At 46.0% G+C, this 17,590-nt stretch overlaps 1 protein-coding gene across 1 annotated transcript; it reads left to right on the forward strand.

Annotated features, from left to right (window-relative positions):
- The first annotated feature begins 1,763 nt into the window (after window positions 1-1,763).
- Window positions 1,764-17,282, forward strand: LOC144124580 (pancreatic triacylglycerol lipase-like). Its single transcript, XM_077657340.1, is given in 6 exon segments — window positions 1,764-1,778; window positions 9,690-9,819; window positions 10,989-11,108; window positions 15,834-15,898; window positions 15,900-15,966; window positions 17,017-17,282. Coding segments are annotated over 6 exon segments (663 nt in total).
- The last annotated feature ends 308 nt before the right edge of the window (window positions 17,283-17,590 follow it).

Here is a 17,590-nt window from a genome sequence, read left to right on the forward strand (position 1 = left end):
TGCGAATACCTGAAATTGTTCCAGTGCGGTCCATCCCCACAACTGTGTCTATCATCTACGATGGCATTTATCCATTTAATGCAAAATTACTGCCTTTCTCATGGTTAAATGGTATGTTGCAGGGTTATTTGTCGACCTTCAGCTCACATGTTGCAATTGCGACTGATGGCTCGGTGTGTGCAGAAAAGGCAGGTGTAGGTATTTACTCCCAGTCCCTTGACTGGTCTTTTTCTCTCCGTCTCCAAGATTTCACTCCTATCTATCTGGCTGAGTTTCTAGCAGTGGTTCTCGCTCTCCGCAAGGCACCGATTTCTTTATCAGCAGTAATAATAATTACGGACTCGTTATCTTTCTGCACTTCCCTCTCGGCGTCCACTGAATCGCAGCTCTTTCGGATACTAAAATTCCTGATCCCTCCACACATCACATCAATTCGATTTCTTTGGTTTCCTGGACACAGGGGTCTTCTATTAAATGAATCAGCTGATGCTTTAGCGAAGGCAGCCCTGAGTGGACCGATTGTTGACCCGCTTCCAACAACTGCTTACATCACGGCGATACGCTTTCGACGGTACCCTGCAATGAACGAATTGGGCGCAGCAGCGCTTACTTTCTTGGACAACTTCCAGCAGCTAATGTTCCCTTGGAGAAGCACAGACTGGCGATCGCGCAATCTTGAAGTTTCCTTCACGAGGCTTCGTTGCCGGGTGCCGCAACTAAATTTTTACCTCTACAGGCCTGGTCTGGCGAACTCCCCATTGTGTCCGTATTGTGCGGAGCCGGAAACAATAGAGCACTTTCTTCTTTTTTGCCGTCGCTACTCATCGATTAGGAGGCGACTATTAGAAGTTCCAAAACAGAATCTCAGTTTGCGCCTGTCTTCTGCGGTTGTTCTGTCCCTTGGCGCTTCTATGCTTGGCCATACCAATGGGAATGTTTGCTCTGCCGTTCAAAATTATCTCCTAGAATCAAAACGTCTACCATCATGAGCTTTCGTCCTGGCCATCCCATTATCAGCTTCTGTATTTCGGTTTTTACAACCACTTATAGTAATCCCTACCCCTTCTTTGCCTAAATTTTAGTTTGTATGACCCCCCTAACCTCCTGCAACCACCTCGGCTACAGAAACTGTGCGATCCAAATTTTGTAGGTCATCCCATGCTTGCCACATGCAACTCGTCATTTAAATAGTCACCGCCTGGTTATGGCCAATCCCCCTTGTGGGTATGTGCCATTGTGTGAGGTCAACAACAACAACAACAACAATTACCGCGAGTGTCATGTGGGTACCATTCCCACCGGGGGCACATGGTTATTTTTTCTTCTACTTTGTAATCAATCATCGTTCAACCATACAGAAGATACGCTATTAATTTCCCATTGGTCAACCGCAAGTTAAAATAAGAAAAAAAGTAGAAACAATGCCCAATGCTTTGCTTGGTTTCGGTGATTGTTGGATTTCTTCATTTGTATGAGCCCTCGATTCCCTACCCTTATCTGCTCCCCAGTGTTGGTTAAGTGGCCTCAAGGTAGTGTTGGTGGTGGTGGCGTTAAGCAGAAGCCCTATTTAATATGAATTACTGTGTCGAAGTGAATTACGTGAGCATTCATGAACATCATCAGTCTGACTACGCCCACTGCAGGACAAAGGCCTCTCCCATATCTCTTCATTTAACCCTCTCCAGAGCATTGAACGCATAACCTGCATCAATGTGAGCATTAAAAGCATAAAAAACGGCTTGGCACGTACAAAGGGGCCCTACATGGAGGTGGTGAAAGTGAGCTTCGCAGCTGGATATGTCTCTGTAGCTGAGCATAACAAAGCAAATTTTACGTACTCTGTCTCGGTCTGTATGCCTAAGAATGCAGAAGCAGTTACTCCCATTTAAGCGGCTTCGCTTGTAAGAAAAAAAAGAAATGGTTTCCCTAGCTTCTGCAGACCGAACAATTCATCTTATTTTGCTGCAAACACTACTTATACACGGTATACCTTCTCGAAATGTATTTGCTAAGTTCACATAGGTGATCTAAATTTGAAAATTTCCCGCTGCATTAAACCATCCGTTAAAGGCTTCCAGCCGCTGCGTGCCTGCTAAGTGTGCCCTAAAAAGGCCCTTAGCATCTCATCTGTCCATCATCGAAAGTGACGGGTCATGTGACTTCCCTGTCTCTGGTGACCGTGAAAAAGTCAGTGCACTCTGATACGAGCCACGCGTGAACCCATGCGATTCGTATTCTTCATTCATCGCCGTTAAGGTGATCGAAATTTTAGCTCCATCGTGTCACTTCGCACAGGTAAATAGCAACACAGATGCATAGACCGTCCGTAGAAAACAATAAGGAACAATCGCATCACTTCAATCTGGGTCACACGGATCACGATTTTTGTCACCTGACCCTTGGTTAGGTGACATCTTTCGATTGGCATTAGACGATGAGCAAATGATGAGCATGAACAAACATCGGTCGAGGACAAATGAAGAGAGAACACACACACACGCACTAGATAAATAACGCACAAACTACTATATCAGAGCATGCGGGTAGAGTAGGGACGACGTTGTCTCTTGAAGCCTTCGAGGTGGATGTGTTTAAACGTATCATAGCCGCTTCTCCGAACTCACGAGGCCGGTATCAGCGCCGTCGCAGAACAAAGGAATAATGGGCGATTGACGGGCTTTGTCAACCGCTTCTTAGTTCTTGAGCGTAGCAAAACCACACAGACCGACCCGGTATAATGCAACGATTGATTCCCTGAGATTATATTCTGTTCTTATCACCCGCATTGCCCAGTGGCTGATAGTGCAGATTGGTAGCGCGTGTCGGCGACTGGGCTGGCGATGATTGGTGAAAAAGAACGGGTTTGGTGAGTAATACTTAATTCCGGCCCCATACCACGCTTCTCAAGAAGATACTCTCACGCGAAAAAAACGACATTGACAATACAGTGGAACTGGAAAGATGAGGTGGACAGCAGTCGTCCTGCCCATCAGCTTAGCGCTACTCGTCGCGAATTGTACGTACGAACTGGTTATGGTACGAACGCACGAACTGTGTAGACCTAGTGTTGCCATCGGCACAAAACGTTAGAGCACATTTATTGAGGCTTTGTTAAAACGCTACGTCTAAATTCCCCCTGACTCAACCTCTGACTCATTACGTGGCTCCATCTCGCGTGTGGCTTGTAATGCCTAAATGCGTCCTGCGGCTAGCGCGTGAGATCTTTTTGGACACAATTTCCTGTCCACGCTGCAGAACTCAAATTGGTAACGTTCAAAACCACCTATGTCTCTATTCATGGCCAGGGAGGTAGTTGCGCAGAACAGCAACAGCGTGGGCTTTTATGAACAATCGAAAATGCATTTCTGAGACCGTTGCATCCAGTTTTTCGCGCAAATATTATTTTTATTAGTTATTTATTAGTTACCTGCATCGCCCCGCAGGGCATTACAGCAGGGGGGTACAGACTTCATTTATAGGTATAAAGCAATTATTGCAGTGCATGCAAAAATGCTTCGTTAGATGTAATACATACAATGCTCGATGGCAAACTGTTCCAGTCCCGAACAGTTCTAACAAAAAAAGAATAACGCAAGACGTCACCCTTGCAAGAAAATTCTCTGACCTTCAAGCAGTGGTCCAGTCGCTTTGATATATAATGAGGTGCCTGGATATATTGTTCGCGGTTTATGCCAGTTTTTGAATAATAAATCTCATGGAAAAATTTCAATCTGATGTACCTTCTACCGTCCTTCAACTCTTGCCAGTTAAGTTTTCGTTTGCTTTCCGTCATACTAACTTGCCAATTATAATTACCAAGAACAAATCTAACTGCCCTATTCTGAATTTTCTCTTATTTTCCTACACACTCAGATGTGTGTATATATTAATATATTAATATATTGATATACATATTAATAATATTATTATTATATTAATATTAATAATAATATATTAGTATATATTAATTTGTACTTGAGTGGAGCCAACGGGCAGGTCTAAGGCGAATAAGCCGGCCGGCAAGCTAATTACACTGGGGGTTCACCTAACACTGCCAGGTCTTTTGAAAAATAATTTTTCTTAGTTAGACGGTCCCTTTCTTCGCCATAGCACTGTTGGCGGTGGTGTGCATTAGAATACAGCTATGTCGAGTTAACTAGTAGGCTGGTTAACTAATTTTTAATGGTTAACTGTTACAGTTAGGCTTGTCATTTATTAAGAGGTTTGTAGGCCCACCGTCACGAGTGTCCATATCAGTGTTTAGATTTTTTAAATTGCCATTCTCGCCGCTTCGGCAGCTCAAGGAATTCAGGGGCCGCACACGGGGCAAAGCGAAACCCAGCGGCCAGACCGAGCTCTATCCACACCTAGGAGGTGCGTCACAAAGACGGACGTCTCTCATGTGCGTTCTGCTACTCGCCCCTCCTAGCCGCGCACTGCGAAAGGGAATGTGACATCCACGCCACGGTGTGAGGGCTGCTTGTAGACGTGGCTATCGCTCTTTCTGGCTGCGCGGTTTCGCTTTCCTTGGTGTACGGTCCCCAAAATTTATTGAGCTGCAGCGGCGGCGAGAATGGCAATTACGAAAATCCAAAAACTGATATGGACATTCGTTACGGTGAGTTGCAAACCTCTAAGTGAATTACGAGCCTAACTGTAAAAGTTGAACTGTTAACTTTTGGTAGTTAACCAACAAGCTATTTACCCCGTCTCAGGTGTATATGATGCACACCATCAATGACAATGCTATGCCAAAGAAAGCAGTCTTCCAATTAAAAAATGCTTTTTAAAAAATTTTTCGATGTGTTAAGTGAAACACGCCGCAGGGTTAATTTGTTAGCCTGTACGTGACACGTAGGGTGTACTTCAAGTTCTTCGACGACGTTTCAATGTTCGCTTTTATCCGCTGATGGGGCGTGTAGCCGAATCAGAATTTAGTGTGTGCTGCAAAAAATTACCAAAGTCTGACCTTCGCAGTGCTTCCGTGGGAGGTGCGGTATTCGTTTGTCGCAGATGTGAACTACTGCACGAAAATTTCCACGTGAACAACTCTGAGCATGCATTGAAACACAGAGAAAGAGGAAAAAAATGACAGACGATTTATGCGATTGTTACGGCAGAGTGTGCATTAGTATTAGCCGCTGCTGCTGACGGAAAAAAAAGACATACGATTTATGCGATTGTTGCGGCAGAGTGTGCATTAGCATTAGCCGCTGCTGCTGACGGCTCCAGACCATTGGAGCAGAGGCCTAAGGGTTAGAGAACCTATACCATATCCGGCAGGTGCTGGGCTAATGCGTCAGTGCATTTTACCAGTGTGTGCCTGAAGGTTGGCTTAGAGACACCTACGCCAACAGTGCAAAACTGAGCAAAAGCTAAGAACCGCTAACGCTGTAACCAAAAGGCCACGAAGCGGGGTCCTAGGGGTTTGCGCATTTGCCTCGTATTGAAGAGGTGTTGCGCTCGATGAAGGGATATGCATTTTTACCGGCGATGGGTTGTGGGGACGGTACTGCCAACTCCACATTTTTGAAGAAAGAGCAATTAACATCTCACGCTGTAAACATGTCAATGTCCGGGTCACTGGTTAAACAGTTGGTTTTAGGCGTGGGCTCAATAGAGTATGACAGCTATTAGAGCCTTCAATATTCGATCGGGCATGGGGAGAGTGGTGTCGATTACCGACGATGGTAACTCTTTTTCTGACCAAGGCGAATGCGTCGTCGCCCTGCCAATACGTTTCACGACGCCTGTGATCCGCACATGAGAGAAAGTTACCGATGTCCATAGGGCATTGTATCATTCACGCCCAACAGCTGTGTGTCTGTCTGCTGTCAAGAATTGTTCCCAGAAGTTAACACAACACTTCCCCAGGTAGTGGCCTAGTAACGAGATCTTTCGCTGATTTTCCGCGGCGGGATTGAGACGTGTGCAGGCCAAAGCAGCATGAAGAGGTGCGCCTAACTGTGACGTGATCGACTGCACATCACCTTGTAAGAACGTGACTCAACTTTCCTGTCTTTTATCAGGTACATTTTCTGGAAAAACTTCCGCCCAAGCAACTTCTTGTAATTCAAAGCAGAAGTAAATACAAATGAGGTTCTTGACTGAGAACTAAGCGTTTCCTTTCATATAAGAAATGCACAGGGGATCATGCGTTCCGATGTGATAAACTTGTGTTAGCAATATTACTTGTACATTTCGCATTTACGTTTCTTGCCATTAGGTCCTTGACTCTTCTTTCGCTGTGGGCTTATTGTTAACGTAAGGTTCTAGAGGGTGGATGTGTGTGGTTGGCTGGTGGAGACACGGTAGGTTGAAGGTGCATTTTTACTTGTGGGTGCCCGGATGTGCATCTAGAGAAGACACCTTACGGGCTGCTCAGAGGTTATTTTAAAGGTGTCGCTTCAGACAGAGGAAAGGCACAGGCAGGCACAGGCAGGCAGGTGCATGTTCAGGCATGTCTGGCATTTGTTGTCTTCCTTGATAAGTAATTTTCTGTGATGCTCACAGCTAATAAATGAAGTCGAATTTGCTCAAGTTCATTGCCACACGGAACACGTTACAGCCAGAGCTGGGGAGAAATGTTACGGCGATCTTCGCTGCCTGGAGCTTGATGAGCCGTTCTACGACCCCGTGCACCGGGCCGTGTTCTACACCACCACCGACCGGAACGAGGTGGACACGAGATTCCTCCTATACACACGGTGCAGCGACCCCCGATAATACACGGAGCTGCGGTGAGATTCCTATCTGGACGAGATCTGCGCTGTGCCCTAAAATGCATCCAGGGAGACCAAGTTTCTCGTGCACGGCTACATGGACAGGGCCTTTTTCGGGGCCTGGATTAACGTTAGTATATCCACGTGCTAATATCATCGCCATCAACAAGACCGCTAGCATCATCATCGTAATCACCATCGACCCGAGCCAGGTTTAAGTCTACCGTAATGCAAAAAGCTCCCTTCCAGTGATCTGTCCTGCAGGTTACCCACAGAGGCAACAACCTAAAAGGAATAACGACACACGTGGTCACTAAACCAAGGCGTGTTTCTATTTGCGATTTTCGCTATTTAGAGGTGGCGCCACAATTGATCCAACATGGCGGTGCTTCTTGGGAGCGAGTTAGAAGCGCTCTTGATTCAAAATTTCATGATAAATTCGCGCTTGTTGTTAATGACCACCTTTTGTGATTCAAACATTCTCATTTCTGGACTGTGTTAAAGGATAAACCAGGGATAAAAAGGAAGTCACTATCTGGTGCTTGAAATAATCCGGTGTTTAAGCGGAACAGCAGCCAAACGACGCACCTTGGAAAGATTTGAGAAATATGGCAATTGCAGTGAAGACAACGTGAAATGACAAAACTAGCAGTGAAATTCGTTCAGTTAAGCATTAAAGGCAAGTAAGACCTACCGCAGCGATTGTCATGCTGCTTTCCAGAAAATATATTACAAAAGCTGCTCAGTGGCTGTTGCGCCAGTTTTAATTGATAAAGCTGCAGCCTTGTTCATTTTTGGGGCGAGCAATGTTTTTAACCACGTGTTGCTTTAAATATGAATATAAATGCCAAATCGCGGTAACAGTGAAGAGATCAATCAGGTCGCCATTTCCGGCGGGCTCTTTTCATGAAGAGTCCTTGAAATTTCCACAGGTTTTTGTTTATGGAGCCGATGGATAGTCTATAGACATATCCTATAGAGTCTAGACACTCTATTTACCATCTTTATATTTATGGCCACAAAGTTTTATCAGACTTTTATCTCTAAAACTCTGTGTGGTAGGAACAACCCAGACACAAACCGAAGGTGTCTGGTGTCCACAAATTCATTAAGAGGGCTCATTTTGCCCGGAGGTAGCAGAGCCACCGGCAAGCCGAGAAGGCGCAGCGCCGAGATCCGATCGCGTAGCCATCGAATTCTGATCTGCGCGTGCGCGACGAGCCTGCTGGGTTATATCGTCTTCATCTGGAACCGGGCACAACGCTGCACGCTACAACTGTAAAGAAGAATTTCTCTACAAGGAGTAAACGGTCCTCTTATGCGCTGTCTAATAAGGTTAGCGGGATTCCTATCCCCTGTTGTCGGTTTTTATCACTAAAAATACGTAGTACTTGGGGATAACCACAGAAGGAGGTTCCCTTTTCATAACACGCGAAGTTCTTAGATTTGTTTTTGACCGAGTTTTCAATCATCTCGGATTGCTAACCTGAAGACCTCGGTGCAGCGTTTAAAAGTTTTCTTCATTTGTTAACAGCACCGAGTTACTATGCTTTGAAGTCTTGCCAACAGTAAGTATTCCTTATATTTAGTGATCGAAATCTAAACCGCGACTCGAGCACATACCCAGCCCCTAAAAAGAAGTGCGCTAGAGGACTGTCTACTCTATTTATACTGCCTCATAGAGTATTTCTTTGTTTGCAGAGTCTAAATAAGTCAATAGACAGATTATGTATAAATCATATAAGTGTAATGCAATTGTATTTGTTCCATTCTATTTGATTGATACTATCTGCCCCTGTCCAGTAATAGATAGCGAGGCAATGGGGCAAAAAGCAAGTTCTAAACAAATTAGAGTGAAATTGAATCGGAATGGAGTTATATCGCCCCTCGATCTCCGCGGGTAACAACGCACCAGATCACCACACACGCATGATGTAATAAGGCCTACCATTGCAGATACAGTCAGGCACAAATCTCTTCACGCTTGAAATTGGCGCTTTAGTCGTATGTGCTCAGAGACGTTTCTTAACAAATAGTGCCTTGTATCTTGTTAGGTTGAAGTAGGGAGATAAATACGTTCTCCCCCTTAATCGCTTCTGACACAGTTCAAAGCCGCCAGACCCCGCCCCGTGACCGCGTGCGCTACCGAGTGCTCGCCGACCACGGCGGGCCTTGCTCTGAGGGACAAAGGAACGCCACATTTGCTGACATAAACAGGCATTTATTTTTACAACAATAACTCCAGCTAGCAACAAAACACGCTAAGGAATTGAGGTCGTCCGACTCACCAGCAAGGTTACGAGCGAATGTTCGCCCACGTTATGGCAAGAGATACTCCATGGCCGGACGGGACAAGATACGGGAGCCAGTCCTCCCGCCGCTTCCTCGCACTGCTGGCGAAGATCGGAGCCGCTCGCGCCGATGATCCTAGCCGAAGAGGGTCATCCTCTGTCCCGCGCGCTAGCTCCAAGCCGTCTCTCGCGCTGCGAAGCCGGCGCACTCTCTTGAAACTTGTGCGTAAAAATGAGGCTTCCGGGAGCTATTTCTTCTCGCATTGTTCGGGAAGAGAAACATGGGTCTGACAAGCACTACCAGGGGCTGTGCTTGCGACGGCCACCTACCTGCCGATGATGTGGCGTATCGCTTGACTTCTGCGCCATTGCGCCGGTGGTGGTACGAGGACTCGCAGAGATCTAAGAAAGCGACGCGTTTTGCGTTGTCGGAAATAGAGAAAAACCCCACAATTTCAGTACATCGGAGCGCAAAAAACAGTTGACTCAGAATCGGTATAAAGCCTTAATATCAACAGATGGGCGAGTGAAAGAATAATGCTGTCGAATTTCTCTTGCATCAATCTAATTGATCTCCCGTAAATTTCTTTCTTGGCTCTTGCCTAGCCTGCAAGGCTCGTCATTTAAAGCCCTCGAGGTCGTCCTTGCTTGATCGGAAGCGGTGGTCGCATGAAAGGTGGGTGCTTCTCGTTTACAGGAGACCTTCGGAGGCGACCCTAAGTCCATGCACATCATCGGCCACAGCCTGTTTGCTCACGTGGCCGGCTATGCGGGAGCCAACATCAGTAGCCTCGGCAGAATCACGGGTCAGTATAAATACAGTACGCCGCGCACTATCAGCGCATCACCACGGAATACCCTTTAGGTTTACCTGGTGTTTCAGGGAAGTCTTTACTTATTTTCAAAAAAGAATTTTTTCAGGCAAAAATATGGCTTTTGCGGCATGGTATTATCAGCGTTGGCGGACAACAGAAAAACGGTGAATCATGTTAACTAGTAAGCTCGTTACCTAATTTCTGATAATTACCTTTCGCTAGCAGAATTAGGCGCATGGTTACAATTTCAGATCTGTAGCCAGTCGTTAGTAACCGCCGTACCAGTTTTTGAATTTCGAAAACGAGATTACCTTTGCCTCTGTGGCTCGACAAAATTTGGCTATTTCGATTAGTTTTGTACGTGAAACTGGTTGCTTTGCCTGCCTGCATGCTCTTCAAATGCGCATGCATTCAGGCACAATGTAGCCCCCCTCCAAAAAAAAATACATACATATGTATACATCGCATCAATGAATCACTGAGCTCTTCTGTTGCTTTGTGATGGAAGCGGAGCTTCCTTCGGAGCGCGCTATTGCTAATATTTGCCTAGAATCGGCGCTCGTGAAGTCGTTTCAGCATGGTATGCAAGGAAGCTTTGGTACGCAAGTGGCTCGATTGGTGGGGGCTGGTAATCTCGGTACTTTGGTAATCACAGGCGTTGTTGAAGCCCTCCTACATAAAGTCAGGGGCGCCATGTTTAAGTGGCCGTCAGAGCGAAGGAAACAAGCTACGAAACCTGAAGTTGTGCTGTATGTGCACAGGGTCACCCACAATGTAATAAAGGTTGCAAATAGACATGGCGAACCGGTCGTCTTTATGGCTCCACGGAAGCTTGCTCAGCGCTGCGCACGCGTAGCGAGTGGTGGAAAGAGGAACAGCTGCAGTAAAATTCATAGAAAACACTTTGTGAACCACTGACCTGCCGGAAGGCCTATGTAGGCCAAACGGGCAGGCGCATCAACGACCGTGCAGCAGAGCACGCGAAGTTCTGGAGCACTTCGGAAGTGCTTCAAGAACTACTGAACGTGGCCAGCCCACTAATGCATGCCAGAGGATAGAAATACTGGCACACACGCTGCTTTTTGACAGCTGTGAAGCGCATACCGCCAGTGGGGGTAGATCTTAAACTAAATGACTGAATTTTGCACCCTGATACGCAGCCCTCGATCCGGCTGAACCGTACTTCGAGAAGACGCCTACGGTGGTTCTCCTGAACCAGACCGACGCCGAGTTCGTGGACGTGATACAGACAGATTCTCACCCGTTCCTCGCCAAGCTGTGTAAGCGTTTACTTGTCTTACAAAGCAGGACAGAGTGTAGTGCTGCGCAGGTGGTGTCATTCCAGAGCATTTTGCTTCGATAACATAACGTGCAACTCCACTCAGTTTTTGTTTTCAGTGAATTCTGGTACTACCGTTCTCTATGTGTGCGTTAATGTTTCTCCGAAAACAAAACACACATTTACTGCTGAGAAAATTGCGCTTAAAAGTCCTCCTGCCGCTCCACTCAAACTCTTGTCGTCTACATCGCAAAGGACATGGTTTTTTTTCGGAATGAAATAATAGTTCAGAAGGAGGCACTCGCGAAAACGCCGAGAGAGACAAAGACGTGCGCTAACTCTCATTTCTCTTCACTAGCACCCAGGGCAGCATATATATACGGAAACCATGAAAACCAAGATATGCGGTGTACTTCATAGAAAACAATGTAAAGCCACGAAGAAGAAGTTTCGCAAACCCTGTTAAAAAACTTGATTTCCGCGTTCAAGAGCTTGGCAGACGTGAAAGCAAATTTTGTGAACGGTATTGTGAACTTTTTGTTTTCGGGGATTCTCATTGTTTGTTATTCAGTAATCCGCATATCTTGTTATTCTTAGTTTCTGTATACCGGGTGTTTCAGCGCACTCTTTCAAAAATTAAAAATATGGCTTTTGTTGCATAGCACTGCCAGTGTTGGCGGACACCAGAAAACCAGTGAATCGTCTTCATTAGTAAGATGGCTCCGTAATTTTTAAGGAAACTTTAAATGAACTTTTTGAACTAGTAGAGTTGAGCGCCTAGTTGCAATTGGAGAATTGTAGGTGGTCGCTGGTAATAGCCATATCAGTTTTTAGAATTTCGAAAACATGATTACTCTCGCCGCTGAGGCTCGCTAAAATTTGGCTGCAAGCTGCGAAAATACATGGGCTTTTGAAAGAATACAGACAAAGCAATCCCTCCAGTCCATGTAATCAGTCGAAAGAGCCAAATTTTGTCGAGCCACAGCGCCAAGGATAATCACGATTTTGAAAGTCTTAAAACTTAAATGGCTATCACTAACGACCGACTACAAATATCTAATTTGCAACTGGGCGCCTAAATCTAGTAGTCAATTGTTAATTATTAAAAATTAATTAACCAGCTTGCTATTTAGGACAATTTTTTGGTTTTCTGGTGTTCGCGAGCACCGGTAATACTATATCGCAAAACCATATCTTTACACGAAAAAGCCTATTTTTGAAAAATTTTTAAAGTATTCGCTGAAACAACCGGTACATTTGCTTTCCTGGCTGCAAATTGAGACCGACGAGATTTAGCGCGTGTCATTGTCTTTCTTGGCCTTTCCGGTGTCTCTTTCTGGGCTAATATTTCATTCCAAAAAAGTTGTGGCTCGTCTAGCCAATCTACAAGTTTTGTTAAACAACAGCTCTTTCTGTCATCCTACTCTTTCCTGTGTTCGTCTCGTCGTGTGCGCAACGCCGTACCAAGAAAGCTATGCACCAAGTCGCCCATCAAGAAGTTCTTCTACAACTCTGTGATCACTATTTTTTCATGAACGGCGGGGTGGCCTGTGCCTGTGAGTTTGGCGACCAAAAACTGTGTCCGCACGTAACTTGCAAAGTCACCGAGTGGGGACGAAGCCTATTTTATTTCTTTGATTTTTGTAAGGAATTATATAAAAGTTCAATATTCTATGAGAGTAACGTCTTTGAAGCTAGAATGAGGTTATATATCGAGAGAGCCCATTTCTCCCCTTATGAGGGAGCAAGAAATCATTATCTGACAAAACTTTTGTAGCGATAGCTACATAACGGTAGCATTTCGAGCCTTGAGCGTGGCGGCGCGCCACCCTGTGACTGCGCCGCCACACTGTCACGTGGTTGGTCACGTGGTGTGTAGCAGCTGCCGGCGGCGCGGCGCCGTTGCTGATCACGTGGTTCATCACGTGGTTGGTCATGTGACCAACTACGTGGTGCGGAGCACCTGCTGCTGCCGGCGGTGCGGCGCGCCAGTGAAACCGAGCTGCCACAGCTGTGCGCATGCGCCGTGTCAAGTGGGACGAATATGAAGAGCGCCCAATGAAACGGAGCGACGAAAGACTGACTGCAATTCAACTGACCAAGTTCCACTCGGCCAGCTGTAGCTATCGTGTCAGCCCAGGTTTAACTAGACCTAAACCACCGCCAATTTTTTTTAATCACCGAGGAGCTCGTTCTACCAGAGCCAGTTGATCGTTTAATGGTCAACCAGGCACTTCAGGAGGGAGGGGCATTGAATGGTGACTGGGCATATTTAGAGGCAGCACTCTAGGTTTTCCTAAGGTCCAGGGAGGTTAGGACAGGTTTGAGGCAATACAGGCAGGTCAGGGCGAGGGAGTGTTAAATGATTAGTGGCTTGTTGTGGAGTAGGCGGAGCGATGGCATTAGTTGGGCTGGGCGGGAGAAAGGCGGTGTGTGGAGGGCGACCATAGGGGCGCTACAGAAGGAACGCATACTCTCTACCCTTAGCGACTACCTCACACCGTCTTAGAAAATCTAGGGGCTCGCACCGTCAAACCCGGTGGGTCCCGGACCACTTTGGAATTACAGGAAACGAGTTGGTCGACCGGCTGCGCGGAGTCACGAACCGGGAACCTTATCTGAGACAAACACCAAAGGGCAACCCCATGTAATTATTGTTCTCAGTGAGAAGTGAGTCTCTGCGGCTATGCTGACGCAATTGTCCGGCAGCGAATTTTATCGCCGAGAAAAATGGATTAAAAATCGATCAAAATGGACGGGTTCGCACCGTTTGGAGGGAATAGCGGCCCAGTGTGGCCACTGAGATCTGTGCCATAGTCGCTGTCGACGCACGAACTTTACTTGCGAAGTCGGCCGGCGATGGCGACATGTTTTTTTTGTGTTTTCTAGCTTATTACAGCTCTTTTTTTGGTGAGAGTTATTGGTGTGTGTGCGCGCGTGCACACGCACGCGCACACACATACAAGCGCACGCACACACACACACATACACGCACACTCATAAACGCCATAGACACAATAATAATAATAATAATAATAATAATAATAATAATAATAATAATAATAATAATAATAATAATAATAATAATAATAATAATAATAATAATAATAATTGGCTTTCTGGGGAAAGGAAATGGCGCAGTATCTGTCTCATATATCGTTGGACACCTGAACCGCGCTGTAAGGGAAGGGATGAGGGAGGCAGTGAAAGAAGAAAGAGAAATAGGTGCCGTAGTGGAGGGCTCCGGCATAATTTCGACCACCTGGGGATCTTTAACGTGCACTGACATCGCACAGCACACGGGCGGCTTAGCGTTTTTCCTCCACAAAAACGCAGCCATAGACACAGAAAAATTTCCATTTACTCCTTCGCACAACAGCGAAGAAACTAGCACCACACTTCAGAAGATGAGAGGGGCGAGGATATCCTCAAACCCCACGTACATTATTATAATTCACGTTTGTGTTTTATGGAATTGGTGGATATGTATGAACGACCTTTTTGCCCCGGAGACCAAACAGCTCCCGAGTCGCTCACGGTTTTGGTTGAGATTTCTTGATTTAAATGTGCATTGTGCTGTGCATGCATTTAACTAAATATACACCGTAGAAGGCTATTGCATGTTTATTTATGTCCACAGGCCCGTAGCTGAGGCTATGGAGAAAACTCATAAAGGAAGAACTGTTGCACCTACGGCTGCAGATTTTGCGGTACATTCAAGGGTACGCCGAGACATGAAATATGCATTTGGGTTAGCGCTGACAGGCCGAAGCTGTGCTCAGGTCTGACGAGGATATATGAGCCATTGCCTTCGAGATCAGGCAGGAAAGCAGGGTTTGTTGAACCTGCCTGAGCACTGCCGCGCCGCCTAATCTTGGAGGTCATGTATGAGCAATACACCGCGCGCAGACAGATCACGGCATGCTGCGGGGCGTCGGAAGGACTCGCAGACAATTTGAGATTGAAAGCATATTCGATGCGCTTCGAATAATATTCAACATTCACCATTATTTCCTGCAGTGATTTGGAAAGGATAATATAAGGTTTGCTATTCAAAAATATCGAATACTCACACCCGCAGTGCTGTAGCAAAGCTGGATGTGGTACTGCGTATTAATAGTCATATTGGCAGTTGTAGATGTTGTATCAAGTATAGCAAGAATAATAAAGTTGTAGCTGCAGTACCTAGGAAAAGGTGCAGTGCCAAAGCTTGCAACCGCACACGAAGAAAGGACACAAAGAAAGAAATGTCGTGCTTGTATACGTTGGTGCTGCTCCTTTACATATGTTCAAAATGCACCACCTAGCCCAAAAAGAAGTTTTACCCAGCGGCAGTACCACAACTGGAACTGTATTCGGGTGCAAGTCAAGAAATAAGCGGCTTTTTCCCGTGAGAGGACCCACTTCCAGCTGATGGCGTCGACTGTTTTTCAAGAAGCTGCTAGTGTGACAACACAGGGAGTGGCAGATGAAAGGGGGTAGTCCCCTCACTGTATTGCCGGGATAGTTGCCTCACTGCTTTGTCACGCCACTCCCTGCATTGTCACACTCAGGTTCATCAGAACCGTTCGACGCCATTGGCTGGAAGGGGGTCCTTTGACGGGGAAAAGCTCCTTTTTTCTTGACTTGTATCGGGCTATAGCAGCACAGGAATGACCTCTAGTAGCTACTAGGAGCTTGGGGTTCGGTGCGATAAACTCACGCGGACGCCTGTCTCGAAACGCAGGGGAGATCGAGGGCATGGGAATGCATGACGCCGTGGGCCACGTTGACTTTTACACTATCGGCGGAAAAGCACATGCCTGGCTGTGACACGGCGAGCCGCATTTTGAAGCTATTCACTCAAGGCGTCTTCAAAGGTGCGTCTACTGCTCCTTATCTCAGGCAAAGGTTTCTGGAGGATACCCAGCGCCAGTGTTATCTGAGTGGCAAAATAGATCGAGTGCCGCGCACGACATTCCGTTTTATTTATGGCAGATACTCACCATGTCACTTTTTACGCCAGCATTCCGACTCTACTATGAAGCTGTCGTGCCACTGCCATCAAATTTATATTATCAAGACCACATAAAAAAAGATAAGACATAGTACATCAAGCCACTTTTGAATACTCGGACAGAATTAATCTTAAATTCATCAGACATTTTCCTTCGTGTTCGACACATTTTATTTTTTAACATTGGACAGTCTTCCAAAAGAAATTGTAAATTTTGAGTCAGTCGGTTTATTCGAAACTAATATTAGTGCAAATTTGCATGGATAGATCTGTCTATAATTATTTTTTGTTCCCTTACAACTTTCCTTCGAGAGCTTGTTTAGTATATTATTTGTTCAGCGCCGAATCGTTCACGCCTGCTCTGTTCACCGTTGCATTTGTTGTGACTGCAGGTTTTCACCCTTGCCTCTTTCAAGCTGCATTATTCGATTCGCGCTGTTTTCTTTGCGCTGTTGGTTCTGCTTGCTTTTTGTTCTGGTAAAAATATTGAACTGCATTATGTTATTTCTGTTCTTTGACCTTCGCATTGTTTGTCTTGTGACCCACTCCTGTATGAGCCTGCAAAAGCTGCATTATCTGTAAATAAGTAATAAATAATAATAATAATAATAATACCTTGCTACGACATCACATATAAAAGACTGTACCAGGGGAGAACATCCAAGACTAAACTACAATGAAATATACCGCATGACAGCATGACGAGTGGCTCCTAAGGCAGATGTGTAAATCGACTGTCATATCTCCCCATTAGTAGTAAAAAAATTTGGGAGTTTAAAACTACTTTGTACGGCGATGGTGGCAGTAGAGGAGGAGACAAGAACGGGCATGCAATAAACGATTTCCTCCTCTCCTGCTCACAACATTGATGGTGGAAGTCAGCCAAGCACGCCGTTTCGTGTTCTCTCTGCAGGAGTCCTCGACATCGTGAGCTGCAACCACCAACGTGCCGTCGACTACATGCTGGAGTCGATCGAAAACCAGGACTGCCTGCCTCTCGCCTACGAGTGCCCCTCTTTCGAAGCCGACAAGCGGGCCCAATGCTCGGACTGCGGCCCCGACGGGGCGGGATGCGCTGCCATGGGCGAACGGGCTATACAGTGGAGCCGCTTCAAGGGATCTGAGCCGCGGCGCATGTACACTGTCACCGACGCTCGCAGCAACTTCTGCGGTAAGTAGAGTCTGTTACATTTAATAATGCAAGCGTGCATGTATAGTGTTTGCGCGCCATATTTTAGTGAAAACACTTCTGCGTTCACAGTGTACAGCTCACGTGAATAAGAATCCAGGTCGAGTCGGAGTGTTTAGTTACTCTGGGTAGGGATGTGTTTCTCCGCTTTTTTTGCTGAGCCAATCAGCGATCGATATCCTGTCTGCTCAGAGTGGCTCGTTGTCACTACCTCATGTGTCTCCACTTCATTCTTGAAGTTTAACGTCGAGTTAAACGGCTTAAGGAGAACATCAAGTCCAAAGAAGTAACTGAGCTT

Source organism: Amblyomma americanum, chromosome 1 (assembly GCF_052857255.1).
Source record: "Amblyomma americanum isolate KBUSLIRL-KWMA chromosome 1, ASM5285725v1, whole genome shotgun sequence".
NCBI lineage: Eukaryota > Metazoa > Arthropoda > Arachnida > Ixodida > Ixodidae > Amblyomma > Amblyomma americanum.